At 35.5% G+C, this 12,166-nt stretch overlaps 1 protein-coding gene across 2 annotated transcripts; it reads right to left on the bottom strand.

Moving 5' to 3' along the window:
• Positions 1–3,437: 3,437 nt before the first annotated feature.
• On the bottom strand, positions 3,438–7,604 carry LOC118031257 (tobamovirus multiplication protein 1). Of its 2 annotated transcripts, none has more exons than XM_073412340.1 (11): positions 7,312–7,604; positions 7,099–7,189; positions 6,946–6,998; positions 6,716–6,808; positions 6,524–6,595; positions 5,877–5,949; positions 5,711–5,756; positions 5,530–5,593; positions 4,573–4,646; positions 4,123–4,200; positions 3,438–4,013 (listed from the first exon to the last, which is right to left on the bottom strand). In XM_073412340.1, the coding sequence occupies exons 1-10, from the start codon at positions 7,414–7,416 to the stop codon at positions 4,140–4,142; spliced, it is 732 nt and encodes a 243-aa protein (XP_073268441.1). In that variant the 5' UTR covers positions 7,417–7,604; the 3' UTR covers positions 3,438–4,013; positions 4,123–4,139. The 2 variants fall into 2 exon arrangements, with proteins under 2 accessions (XP_073268441.1, XP_034891501.1); XM_035035610.2 differs by having other exon boundaries at positions 4,573–4,626; positions 7,312–7,602.
• Positions 7,605–12,166: the final 4,562 nt, after the last annotated feature.

Below are 12,166 nucleotides of genomic sequence, written 5' to 3'. Positions count from 1 at the left end.
CAAGTAAACTTCATCATTGAGACCACTATGTAGAAATGCGTTCTTAACATCCATCTTATGTAAAGGCTAGGAGAGAGAGGTGGAAAGGGCTATGATTGTACACATAATGGTCATCTTGGTGACTAGTGCAAATGTCTCATCATAGTCTAGGCTATACTCTTATTTGCTACCACTAATCGAGCCTTGTAACGATCTATGGATCCATTAGAATGAAGCTTGATAGAAAACACAAATTTACTCACAATATGTTTTATAGATGAAGGACATATAATAACATTTAAGTGTGGTTTTCTTATAGTGCTCAAAGTTCAGTTTCAATAGCTTTCTACTAACACTTATGCACCATTGCTTGTTTATAACTCAATGGAATAGGAATAGAAGACAAAGTGGATATTAAAGGTAAAGGAGTTTTGAAACTAAACCTATCTAGGGGTTTACGAACCTAAGTATCATGTCTAAGAAGAGAAAGTGTAGTTGTTGGAATAGAATTAACAGTTAGGGGATAATCTGGAGGGGAATCAAGAGATGTTGGAATCCAAGTTGATGGGGAGTGGGATCGTCTCTAGTATACTAGGAAGGCTTAAGAGTTATTGGATCTACAAAATGATTAGAAAAATAATGGCAGAACATAAAATATAAGGGAGATAGAATCATGATGAGTTTGAAAGAAATATTGATTTTCTAGAAAAAAAAAATACATTTCTAGAAATGTGAATACAACCTGGATTTGGATCATGGTGAAGAATTTTTCTTTTTGGTGTTTAGAATATCTTAGAATAGCATATTGGATAGACTGATCTATAATTTTTATGCATTCGTGTGTAAGAAGATGAACATAACACACACATCCAAATATATAAATTGTAGAATAGATTGGAGTATGACCAAATAATTGAGTGAAAGGAGATTCTTTGTGTAATGAAAGAGAAGGCAAATTGTTTATGAGATGAATAGTAGTAGAGAGAGTTTACACCAAAACCAAAACGGCACAGATAACTCTAATAAAAGGGTGCATACAACATCAAAAAAGTAATGATTTTTTTTTCTTTCAGCCACCCCATTTTGCTGAAGAGTTGAGGGACAAGATCTTTGAGAGATTATACCATGTGTGTTATAGGTATTCCTAAAACAAGTGTGGCGTGTACTCACTTTATTGTTAAAGCGTAGGATTTTTATGTTTTTTATACCATGTGTGTTATAGGTATTTATAAAACAAGTGAGACATGTCTTTACCCCATTGTCAGAGTGTAGGATTTTTATGTTGGTAGAAAATTATGTTTGAATATATTCATGTAAAAGCTTAAAAAAAATTCTCATTTAGAGCATAGAAAATAAATCAATGTGAATCGATTATAATTGTTAATAAAAGTGATAAAATACTTGTAATTAACATGAGAAATAATTGGTGTCATACCCCATATATCACTTTGTATTATGTCAAATGATTGGACTTCTTTTGATGTGTGTGAGTGGAAAATAGCATAGTTTTACTTTTGCCAAGCCTACAAGAGTTGTAATCAAATTAAATAGAATTAAGAGATGGGGACTTTGCATTCCCAGATAACCAGATTTTAGTAAATCATGAAATACATTGGAGTTTAGATGTCTATGATGTTTATGCCATGTTTGGCAATCAACATGAACAAAGTTACAAGTGACAAAAGGTAATGAAAAACATGGAGATTGAGGTAAATGGAGAGGAGAAATATGTCCCACTTTAGACCCCCTCGTGATCATCTTTCTAAATTGTTGATCTTACACAACACAACCATATTTATAGAATTTCACTTTACAATCATTGTCAACAAACTAATCAATAGAAACAAGACTAGTGGTAAGGCTAAGAGAGATAAAGACATCGGTTAGAGAAGGAGAAACATCACCAGTTGCTATAATAGATAAGGAATTGCTATCAACAATATAAATCTTGAGATTTTTAGAATATTTGTGCACACTGGTAAGAGATTTATCATTGTTTGTCATATGATTGGAAGCTATAGAATCAAAATACCGAGAAGAAGATGCAAAGAATAGTTTACCTAAGATTCCTAAAGTGGAAAATGCAGAAACAATCATTTATTGGATTATTTCAAGAGTTATGGGTTGAATAGAACTAAAAGCATTTTATGTCATAGGTGTTGTATCTATGGATCCACCAATACTAGAAGACTAAACTAAGGTTGTATATGTTGTTATAGATATCTTAGGATGTCGAATAAAACATTTCTTGATATTATGGTTATCCTTTTGCAATAGTTGCAGAATTTTTGGAACAATTCAAAGCAAAATGACTATCTTTTGCAACAAACACATTAGACAATGCTCATGTTTCAACCTCTTGGCTTACCTTGTGTTGTATAAGCTATGGGAATAAGAGAACAATTGAAGCTATATCGTTTCATGGTGGTTTAAGTAGGTAATGCTCCTCATGAAACAAATCATTGAGGCATGCATCCAAGAAGGGAAAAGGCTCTCAATTCATATGATTAGATTGGGTCCCTTCAAATTCATATATGAGTTTCATGAGGAATTAATCATTTTTAGTAATTTCATGGAGAAATTGAATGAAACTAAGACTTTTGAAACGTAAAGTAGCATACACAATATCAATATATTAAGTCTAAAGATTCATGAAGCTAAAGTAAAAGTAAAAATATTATAAAGAGATTGTCCTATTTGAGATTGGTCAATTCAAGTTCAAACTAGAATTAACGAGTAATATTGTGTTGATAGTACAACTTCTTTAGGTAAGTCCACATTTCAATAGCAGTCTTGGAAGGTCAGAGATTCAAGACAAGTTTGTGTTTGATAAATTCGAGAATCCACACCATAACTTAAGCATCCTTGACTTCCCATTTGATGTCCAGATCCTTATTTTTGTCATTGTTGGGAGTAAGGTTATTGCCATCAATATGGCCATAAATCCTTGCCTTTATAAACACCTTGGAATGGAATTCTAGGCTAAGTAGTTATTGCCATTGAAAAGAACTAACTTGTCTAATGACATGATGCTAATGAATAAACTGATAGAAAATAACTGATAATAAAAAAATTAAACTAAGACATGAGAAAAATCAAAATTATAGTTCTAATACCATATTAAATTTAAAGAGTTACCATGTTGAATTTAGAGAGTTTTCTAGGACAAACTCCTTTCTTTTGATGGAGAGTTTTCATTATATAGAAATAATTGAATAGTATAAAATTTGTATAAATTGATTTCTGGCCTTTAGAATATCAAAACTCCCATATACATTTAGCATACATTTAGCCTACAGCTAGCATATCCTAATAAAGGAAAGATTTTGATAAATAGCCAGCTAACTTTCCTTTGACAATTGCAACAAAGGAAATAGAAAGATCAGCCATTCTAATAAATAGGTCATCAGAAAGTAACATCTATGTATAAATTTGCTTATGGCTCAAAAACACAGAAGTAGAGAAACATTAATCCAAATCTCACATAAATCCCTCCACAAAAGGTACAATTGACTGATGATTGGTGTACCATAAAGGAAAATGAGGGAAAAAGGGACGCATCATCTCCTTGATTTGTTAAGCATGCATACAACTTCAAATTGAATTCTCTAAGACTGACTGCCAACTACCCCAAACTACACAAAATTTTCCTTAAGCAGATTCTAGTAAAATAAACTGCATAGAAAAGTATCAAACAACCAATGCCTCAACGTCTCTTAACCCATTAAGAATTCTTATCTCCCTTTCAACAAGCTGCAGTAATCTGAGTAATATACATTTAAAACGAATCTCCGCCGTCATGAGCTACACCAGAATAGACATCTGGAACATTTTCCTGACTCTTTTTCAATGCTCAACTCCAACATCACCTACAGCTGAAACAGACAGGACCAACTGCTCTGGGGGAACAGAGAACATTAAGATTAAAGAAGCATTGCTGGCTAACAAATTGGGTGATATTGAGCTGATATCCTCTTAGGAGGCAACTTCCGCAGGATATAGAGCACTAGAGCGGAAGGTAGAATCTCGACAAGCTGTAATTTTGAGCAAAAAAAGTTCCAAATCAAAAGTAAAGTTAAGCCATGTAATGCCAGGTTATATTACTAGAGCTGATTACATGTATAAAGAAGTGTAAGAGAGTACCATGTAATAGATGAAGTTCAAAACTGGATGATCCAGTACATCAAGTGAGGCATCAGCATCAAAAGCAGAGAGAAGAACCTGCAAGCTTTAAATTTTAGTTAAAACAAACAACTTCACATTTATGAATGCAGCGATGCCCCAGACAGCACATGCAAAAGCATTATTGCCATATCAAATATCCTTTTTCCCTGTCAAGCAAAAAAATCTAAGATGATTGTATTCCTGACTATACATTATGCAGTAAAAAAAAATGCTAATTCATGTACTCCAGCTTCGTTGACATTTCCCCATGCTTAGTGCCCTCAAAATCTATAGGAGACCCACATCTCCAACTTCATGAGTATATAATGGATTGAAAATTATTCTTTCAGCACCAGTTTCAAATTTTGATAAAGCATCAAAAGAAATCCTTAAAACATAAGTCTGAGTGGACAATTGTTTGAGGCTTACCACAAAACATCTGATAAGGAAGCAAGTGAAGCATATGGCTGTAACTGATCCAACCTGCAATGGAGCTCATCATACTAATTTAAAGTCAAATGATAAGTTCATGCAAGATTTTGAGGATGGTCAGTGCACCTTTAAAATTTCTCTCATTTTTATTTTAAATTCTTATTGTTTTTGTTCTATTACATTGCAGGAAGTTATGTTTGCCACAATACTGTAAGTGTAGTTATTTATTTTCACTAGTTCAAAATTTGGGTGATATCTCTTTAAAGCTTGTGTAAAACCCAACATATCCATAATACTAATTTATCTTTTAGCATGGAATGCACATTCATCCATGAATAGCTCATTTAGCAGAATGCTATGCCACCAACTCCAACATCAAATATCTGTGCCAGAAAATCACTCAAAGAGACCAAGACCACTGAAGCTCTCTCACACTCGACCATTTGAATGGGAAAGTTATAAACTTGCAATCAACTAATAGATATGTTTTGACTTGATATCCATATATGGGAACAAGGCCCTGTTTGTTTTTGCGTTTCAAAAGCGCTTAAAAAAAAATTAATTTTTTTTATTTTTTTCCTTACTTCAAATTAATTTTTTTTTTTTGGTGTTTTCAGATCATTTTGATGTGCTGATATCAAAAATATTTTTTTAAAAAAAAAAACATCATTTTAATACATTTCCAAGTGAAAAGCACTTTGAAAAACAATCGCAACCACACTCCCAAAAATCTTTAAAATATGTGATCATATGAGAAGGATGGTTTCAGATCCATCACAAACTTTTCAAAACTGCATGATGAGAACTAAAATCCAAAGGATAACATGCAAATATTGTATGCAGATAAGAAAATAGGCAAAAGCCACGATACATAGTGTAGCAGCAATCATGTTTGGTAATATGATAAATGGATTCTAAATTACAGAAATCAAGCAAGAAGGAAATGCACCAAACCTCATGAAGCTTCTTTCTTCTCCCTTTAGATTCAATAGGGAAGCGTTTCAGCATGAAAAACAATCTGGAAGCAGACACAAAAAACAAAAGCACACAGATAAAACTTACATGAGTAAATGAAACCAGACATCTCTTGATACCCTAATAACCATAATCATTAAATACAATGAAGAATATTCACCTTCCCCCATATACCAAGAAACTTAATGCAGCTAGGATTGACAACACTGAAAAAGAAAAAAAAAATATGATTGAATATGTGTAGATACTTGTAAAAATGATAAGGTAGAGCTTAATTCCCAGAAATGGGAGTGATGAGCTTATCCATGTTGGATACAAGGTTTAACCTGCAATAAATATCTTTCCAATTAATTCCACAACGCTGTTGTCATCTATCCAAAGGTACACCCATATGCAAACCTGATTCAAAAGTTCATTCTGGTAAGACACTTAACTGAAATACAACTATGATAATAAATTGTTATTGCAGCTAGGTCAGAGCTGTTTATGATAGGAAACTAGAGACCATTATTGGTAGCGCCACATCAATACAAACTATATTCATTTAGACTGCCCAAAACCACTCCCTCAAACCCTCACTCCATTCCTTATCACAGAAAAAAATGAAAGCAATTGGCTCAGGCCAATGGTCTTAGAAATTCAAACTAGCTAGAGGTCAACAAAAATAAGGGAACTGTCACATAAACTCAGGCATCCAATTTGTTGGTACACAACAAACCAGCACCGTTGCTCAATTTCCGAAAGATTGCACAGTTTTTAAGTATTTTCTTTGTGTACACTCATCCATGTCATATGCTGCATCGATACAGTTTGGCACATACACTAAGAATTCACATAACATAAATTACTGGAAACAGCTCAGAGGAGGCAGAGATGACAATAGCAAATAAATATCCCAGCGGAGGCCAACAGCTAAATACACCCCTTTTTTACATCATCAATACAGTGAACTCGATACTAACATTTAGCATACCTGAATGAAATACATTGCTGCATTGACTGAAATATAAAAAACCCTGAGCTTATCCGACGGCAAACTTCTGGCCTGGAAGTTCAAAAACAAGTAAAAAAGGATTTGATATATATATAACAGCTGAACAACAATCCAAGTACATAAACCCTGAAACCTGAAATAATTAAAAAGCAACTCGAATATAAAGCTTGCCTGATGATATATCTCTGCCCAAAACAGAACAAGGAGTGTAAAGGTAGAGAAGAAGAGAAGTCCAGGCAAATCCAATAATAGCAAAACCAATGCCTGCTCCCATTCCCAAAAACAACAACCCTTCATCATCACAATATTCAAAACCCTAACTGATTCTACCTCACCATCTAATTTAGCATTTTTATTTTATTTTTAATCGGAATTCAAAAATAAACTATAGTAATACTAACCTTGGGGTGCATGATAAATACTTGCTTATGAAATCCAAACACAACCGCCCGCACTAAAAAGAAAAAACCCCCAGAAAATTATAAAAAATATATATATAATATTATTAAGTTAAATAGCACAAATGAAAAAATTATCATTTAGAAAAAATAAACCTCCGTTAACGATAAAATTCATGAGATGAAAAACCTTCTGCGTCGTCCATCCGTACTCTGGCACTCTCAATTCAATCCTTATCAATTGAATCTATAAACAGAAAAAAAAAAAAAAAAAAAAAAAAAAAGACAAAAAAAAGAGTATTTTATTCCAATGACAACATTTTTGTATGACAATGAAAGGCGCGGGTGCGGGGAAGCGGAAACACGAACCAAAGCGACGGCGGAAACAAGAGCGTAAGCAGCACAAAGAGTGTAGAAAACTCCGTCCTGCCATTGAGTGGAGTCATTGATATCTTGCCACCAGTCGCCGACCATAGCTCCGATATCCGTCGGGCAAGAGAGTAGTGTGGGGTGGTTGTTGTTTTAGTATGTGTGTTTTTTACCAGACAGTCTTCTGAAGAAGGGAGAGAAGCAGCACCTAATAAGCTTCCAAGAGAGAGAGAGAGAGACGTGACCATCAGATTTGGTGGTTGTTAACTATCAGTCTGTCACTATGCTGCCGCTTCTTTTCTTTGTTTTTTAATCTGTTTTGCAGGGTATACTACATGTTAGTCCTTATATATCTGCCAATATTTCACTTCTATCCTCGTATTTTCACATTTCTCAATGTTACCTCTTACCCTTTTTACAGGGTTCAAGTTTTTTTTTCTAATTTGGTAGAAAAAAGATGTAGAAGGTGCCTCACTAGAAAAACCAACCCGAGATCTTTTAGTATATTTGAAAAAGAAATAAGAGATATTGTGTTAGGCTTCGTCTGTGTATTTTTCGAAGTATTTGTTAATTTTTTAAATTGAAATTAATTAATCTTGTGCATTACAATTTGTTAACTTGTACTAGGACTTCTATAATTTGCGGGATTCCTATAATATTTAGTTTCCTAATTTAAGAAGTAATTAGTCTTTTTTTAACTGTTAGGAAAGTGTAGGGCTATTATATATATACCTGTTGTAAGACCGAAAAACTAAATAAAAAAGCATTAATTCTTCTTGGTATTAGAGCTTGAATAGAAAAGAAAACACTGAACCCTAAAAATTCTTTTGCTTCTTGCCATATTCCTAAGTAACTGCAGCGAGCAACTATAGAGTTGTTGCTTGCTGTTTCAGCCAACTGTGAAGTTGTTGCTGCCCCTCCCCTATTTTGTAAGTCTGTCTGTATTGTTCCATAATCTATCAAAAAAACTGCAAGTTTTAGGCTATACCAAAAGTAAGCGAGATGGCTGAAGAAAAGGGGGCCGGTTCCCAGGATGCTCTAGCAGCTGCTCCAATCATGGTGCAGACAGAAAATTCAAGCTTTAATATTGGTATGGTTTTGGATGAAAAAAACTATGATTTATGGGCTCCTCTCATTCAAATCCATATTGCTGGAAGGAAGAAGATGGGATATCTTCATAGGTCGATCAAGGCACCTCACGAAGATGATCCTAAATATGATGATTGGTTCTCTGAAGATCAAAAAATCAAGAGTTGGTTTTTGTCTTCAATGAAGCCTGAGATTATGAAACAATTCATTCGGTTGTCTACATCAAAGGAGATTTGGGACTCCCTTAAAATAGCTTACTTTGATGAGAATGACGAGGCTAGAATTTATTCGTTAAATCAGAAGGCATCATGTCTTTGTCATAATAGTCGACCTTTGGTAACCTATTTTGGGGAGCTAACAGAGATTTTTCAAGAATTGGATCACTTTAATAGAGTATCCATGGAATGTGAAAACGACATCAAGATATTTTAGAAATCCACTGAGAGGCAACGAGTCTATATATTTCTTGGTGGTCTTGATGACAGGTTTGATCAGGTACGTGGAGAAGTGCTACGGAAGGATCCCTCACTTGGCCTTCAGGCTTCTTTTGCATATGTTTGTCGTGAAGCTAATAGGAAGGAAGCAATGAAGATGGAGGTTAACAAGAGTGAACTTGCTGTCATGATAGCAAAAAACCCATGGATCATCCTCTGGGTTGAACCGAGGAGGATCACAAAATCAGCCAGGACAAACTCGACCTAGCCAACTAAGCTGGCATCGTCCCCAAGGAAAATGCCCACACTGTGGCCTGCCAGGACACTCTAAGAGTCATTGTTTTGAGCTGATTGGATATCCTGAGAATTGGGATAAAACCTGTGATCCTCGGTGCAACAAGTCACGAGCCTCTATTGCAGAAACCAGGAATGATTCAGACCAAATAGCAGACAAGGCATTTGCCATGGTTTCTGCAACAGGTAGAGATGGTAATGCCCTAAGTACTTCTACTTCTGTTATGAATAATACATGGATAATTGATTCTAAAGCTACTGAACATATGACTTGCGATTCTAGACAGGTTCCATCACTAAAAACATCAGCCCATACCGAGGTCAATGTTGCTAATAGTAATGTCGTTCCTGTTATTGGGGAAGGCACTGTTTCCCTTACTGATACAATGAAACTTGACATTGTTCTTTTGGTTCCCTCCTTAAACTATAATTTGTTGTTTGTTTCTCAAATAACCCTTACCTTACATTATTTGGTTATTTTTTTGCCCTATTTTTGTGTTTTTAAGGATATCCGGACGCGGAAGACGATTGGTTATGGTATTAGAAGAGGAAAACTTTATTACTTGGAACTGACCACCAGCAATTCTAGCTTGCTGACTCAAGCTCTTTCCAGTTATGGGTCTCAAAGGAATACTAATAAAGTGTTGGATATCTAGATGTGGCATAGACGTCTTGGGCATGCTTCCTTCGGTTATCTATACAAGTTATTCCTTAGTTTGTTTGTCAAGACTGATGTTTCCCAATTTAAGTGTGATGTTTGTGAAATGACTAAGAGCCATCGAACCTCTTTTCCTCCAAGTTTCAATAAAAGTATCATTCATTTTATGATTGTGCATTCTGATTTATGGGGACCGTCGAAAATAGCTACTCTTGGTAGTGCTCACTGGTTTGTTACTTTTATTGACGATTGTACTAGAATGACTTAGGTCACTTTGTTGAAATCAAAAAGCGAAGTTAGTTTGGCCTTCTAGAGGTTTCACAAAATGATTACAGTGCAATACAACAGCAAGATCCAAGTTCTTAGAAGTGACAATGGTGGTGAATATGTTAATTTAGAACTTCGTTCCTTTCTGGAATTGCATGGTATTGTTCATCAGACTATGTGCCCGTATACTCCTCAACAGAATGGGGTTGCTGAACAAAAAAATAGACACATGTTAGAAATGGTTTGTGCTTCGCTCATTGTAGCACATCTGCCTCTACAGTATTGGGGAGAGGCACTTACATCCGCAACTTATCTTATTAATCGTCTTCCTTCTCATACTATCAACTTCCATACACCATTTCAGGCTCTCACATCTCAGATTAGCAGTCCATCAACTCCCAATCTTCTCCCACGGGTTATGGGGTGTGTTGCTTTTGTTCACCTGCATCCTCCTCAACGACATAATAAACTTGAGCCTCGTGCCATTCGTTGTGTTTTTTTGGGCTATGCTACTACCCAGAAAGGATATCGTTGTTATCATCCTGTGAGTAAAAGAATGTTTATTACACAGGATGTGAATTTTCATGAGAATGACATGTTTTTTGGACCTTCCACGTCCTCACTTCAGGAGGAGTACCAAAGTAGTGAAGTTTTGACTCGAGATAATACTGAAGTTTTGACATTTGATTACTCTCCTATGGCTAGAAACGAGCTACACGAAGAGCAACCAATGCAATCATCACGCCTGGAGTAGAAAACACCTGGAGAAGAGCAGCAGTCCACATGTTATGGTGATCAGGCTACTAAAAAGATCATTAAGGAGCAACAAACATTCCTGGGGGAAGAACAGTCCACTGGTCCTATAAGGTTGGGGCTTGATAATGAGCTGCAGCCTATTACTTACAATAGAATTGAGCAACAACTACAGCAATTATCAGGGGATTTTCCTTCTGATGGTATACCTAATCCAAGTATAAACTCATCCCCTGTTAATTCTCATAACCAATCGTCTCCCACACCGGATGCAATTCCACCCCGTCGCCTTCCAAAACGTATTAATCGAGGTATTCCCAAACCTATTTACGAGGTAGATCTTAAGTGTAAACACAAGTATTCCATGAGTGAGCCAAATTCTGATTCAAAAGTGAAATACCCATTAAATAATTATGTGTCAACTAGTCACCCGTCAGAATCAAATAAGTCATTTGTATATCAATTATCTACTGTATCTATTCCTAATAGTGTGCAAGAAGCCTTAGCAGATTCCCGCTAGAAAGATGCAATGAATGAAGAATTGAGATCATTGAAGAAGAATGCTACCTGGAAAATAACTGACTTACCAGTTGGAAAGAAATCTGTAGGATGCAAATGGGTCTATACAATGAAATACAAAGCAGATGGAACAGTAGATCGCTTTAAGGCAAGATTGATAGCAAAGGGATATACACAGAAATATGGCATTGACTACACTGATACATTTACACCAGTGGCAAAAATCAACATAGTTCGTGTTCTACTGTCCTTAGCAGCAAATCTAGATTGGCCTTTGCAACAATTTGATGTAAAAAATGCATTCCTCCATGAAGATTTAACTGAGGAGATTTACATGGACCTTCCACCAAGATGGAGTGATCTGGACATACAAAAACACAAGGTATGTAAACTTAAGAAATCATTGTATGGGTTGAAACAATCTCCACGAGCCTGGTTTGGTAGGTTTACCAAATCAATAAGAGCATTCGGGTATAGACAAAGTAATTTGGATCACACGTTATTCCTGAAACACCGGGATGGAAAGGTTACAGCTCTCATTATATATGTGGATGATATGGTAGTTACTGGTAACGATCCTGCTGAGCAAGCAGCCTTGAAAAACTATTTGTCCACAGAATTTGAAATGAAAGATCTTGGTTCTTTAAAATATTTTCTTGGGATTGAAGTGTCAAGAAGCAAGTCCGGGATATTTCTATCGCAAAGAAAATATGTTCTTGACCTATTAGAAGAAACCGGTATGATAGCGTGCAAGCCGGTATCCACTCCATTGGCTGAAGGAATGAAGTTGGGTATTGATCAGACCCAAGGATCGATTGATAAAGGGAGGTATCAATGGTTA

This window comes from Populus alba, chromosome 11 (genome assembly GCF_005239225.2).
Source record: "Populus alba chromosome 11, ASM523922v2, whole genome shotgun sequence".
Taxonomy (NCBI): Eukaryota; Viridiplantae; Streptophyta; class Magnoliopsida; order Malpighiales; family Salicaceae; genus Populus; species Populus alba.
The sequence above is the reverse complement of the archived record's forward strand: the minus strand, read 5'-3'. Positions and strand labels throughout refer to the sequence as shown.